The sequence below is a fragment of the Plasmodium reichenowi genome, chromosome 14 (assembly GCF_001601855.1).
Source record: "Plasmodium reichenowi strain SY57 chromosome 14, whole genome shotgun sequence".
In the NCBI taxonomy this organism is placed as follows: Eukaryota; Apicomplexa; class Aconoidasida; order Haemosporida; family Plasmodiidae; genus Plasmodium; species Plasmodium reichenowi.
The window spans coordinates 873,034-875,874 of NC_033659.1; the positions used below are offsets into that span (position 1 = coordinate 873,034).

At 21.0% G+C, this 2,841-nt stretch overlaps 1 protein-coding gene across 1 annotated transcript; it reads left to right on the top strand.

The window, feature by feature from the left end:
- PRSY57_1421900 (hypothetical protein) lies at positions 1-1,834 on the top strand (the record flags this gene model as incomplete). The annotated part of the gene is made up of 1 exon (XM_012909830.2): positions 1-1,834. A coding segment is annotated over one exon (1,834 nt), but the record flags the coding sequence as incomplete, so codon positions are not given.
- Positions 1,835-2,841: the final 1,007 nt, after the last annotated feature.

Below are 2,841 nucleotides of genomic sequence, written 5' to 3' on the forward strand. Positions count from 1 at the left end.
TAATGAGAAGGGTGAAAACCATTACAACAATAATAATAATAATAATAATAATAATGAATGTAAATATAATAACAAAAGAAGGGTAGTAGATGAATGTTTAGAAGAATCCATTGAAAATGAATATAATAGAAATATAAAAAAAACGTATCCAAGTAAAAATCACTTAGATGAAAATACACTACCTGACTTTCTTATAAAATATTATGAATGGGAAGAACTGCCATCATTTTATAATTTACCATATGGTTTAATTAACAAAAAAAATGAACATTTTTTTTTTAAGAATAAAAAGGAATGTTTTAATGAATATATAAAAGAAAAAAACACTAGTCTTATTAATATTAAAAATAATGATAAAAAGGACCATATTCACATTAAAAACTGTGATAATTTTAATTTAAATAAAGGAGAAAAAAAAGATATATGTGTAGAAGAAAAACAAGAAGAAGATGTGTGTATAAAAAAGAACTATGATGATTTTGTACTCTCCCTTATTTATGATGATATTGTAACGTATTTTTTTAAAGTTCAGGAAAAAGAAATGAAAGTAAAAGGTACACCAAAAAATCTGCAAAGGGAAAATAATAATGATCAAAATCATCATGATATGAGAAATGTGGAAGGAAATATAACCAAATTGAGCTACACTGATCAACAGAAAATTTTAAAAATAAATTTTAAAAAAGAGGATACCATAACAAAACAGGAGTTTCAAAATGGCGATTGTTGTGAGAATGCGCAAAATTGTAATTATTGCGAAAAGGGAAAAAGTTGTGCTAATGAGAATAAATGTACAACTAAAAAGGAATGTTCAGGTGAAAATAAACGTGTAGCTAAAAATGAATGTTCAGGTGAAAATAAACGTGTAGCTAAAAATGAATGTTCAGATGAAAATAAACGTGTAGCTAAAAATGAATGTTCAGGTGAAAATAAATATACAGCTAAAAATGACTGTTCAGGTGAAAATAAATATACATCTAAAAATGACTGTTCAGGTGAAAATACATATACATCTAAAAATGACTGTTCAGGTGAAGAAGGTCCTAATGAAATAAACTGGATGAACGATTTTATCAGTTTAACCAACATGCAGATTTTATCAAAAAATTGTAATAAATTTAAGGAATGGAATAATTTAGAGATTGTAATTCCTCATATAATAAATTACTGTTGTAGTGTTCGTTCATGTATATGTAAGAACAGTTTTTTAACTATAACATACATATGTAAAAGTTTAAAGGAAGAGAAGGATATTTTATGCAAATTTTTTGTTTATATATTTCCATTTATTATAAGAAAATTGGATATAAAAAATAATTTTTTAAATAAATGTGTAACTAATGCAATTGAAGAATTTATGTTACATAGTAGTAACATGAACGACTATGAGATGTTAAGATTAATATGTTCCTATTCGAACGATAAGAATTCTTGTATATCCAAAAAAATGTCTTATTTTGTTTATTTGTTTTTAAAAAACTTACCACAAAATGAATTAATTAATTTCCGTATAAGCGATTTTGCATCACCTTTCTTAGATTTTATAAATGCAAAATTAGAAGATACAAAAAAGTATATAAAACAAGCATTACAAATATTGTTAGAATATCACGAAGAGGATAATATTATAGACAATTTCAAAGTAGGTCTTGAAAAACATGAACAAAATAATCAGGTGCACAATTTCTTTCTGGTCAGCAAACAAATAAGAAATATTTTAAGAAGTAATAATTCAAACACTTTAAGGAAAAAATACGCAACTTTTCATGATTTCAAAAATACGAAAATAGTAAAAAATGTTAACAAACCCAAACCGTCTTCATTCATTTTTTAATATATCAAGGGCGTGAATGTTATGCATATGAATATATGCACATGTATATATTCCAGCTATATACCTTAAGAAAAATATATGTAATATGTTACATGTATATGTTATATCTATATGTGTTATATGTATATATGTTATATGTATATATATTATATGTATATATATTATATGTATATATGCTATATGTATATATATTATATGTATATATATTATATGTATATATGTTATATGTATATATATTATATGTATATATGCTATATGTATATATATTATATGTATTTTTCTTTTTTTTCTTTTTTTTTGTCATCTATAAAATGAATACATTTTTGAGGTCTTTTTTAATGTGCACATATATATATATATATATACATGTGAAAATTTTCATACAAATATATAGTGATAAATTCTTTATTCTAATTATACAGTTCAATTTCTTTCTTCTTTCATTGTTTTCCTTATTGTATTGTATAATTATCGAAATGATTAACTTATTTAATATTATTCATATAAATATATATATATATATATATATATATGGAATATATTTTGAATTCTTTTAAAAGGGCTAAATCTATATTCGTTTGATGTATTTATAAAATAAATCCTTCCTAAAAATTCAATAATATATATATATATGTATATTCTTTTTTCCACGATTTATATAATAACAATACATTTATTAAATATATATATATATTATATTATACACATAATTTAAAAAAAAAAAAAAAAAAAAAAAAAATTATTATTGCATACTCTTTCATATAAAATGGTTCCTTTGAAAATATGGAATTTGAAGATTTTAAAAAAATTTCTGATATTTTATGAGGATTATATAAATAGATATAATTATATATAATATATATTGATATATGTATGATAAATTTATATTATACTTAATGATTTATATTATATTTATATGCATAATATATTTATACATACATAAATATATAATATATATTTATATATATATATATTATATAATATTATATGTATATATGATATCCTTT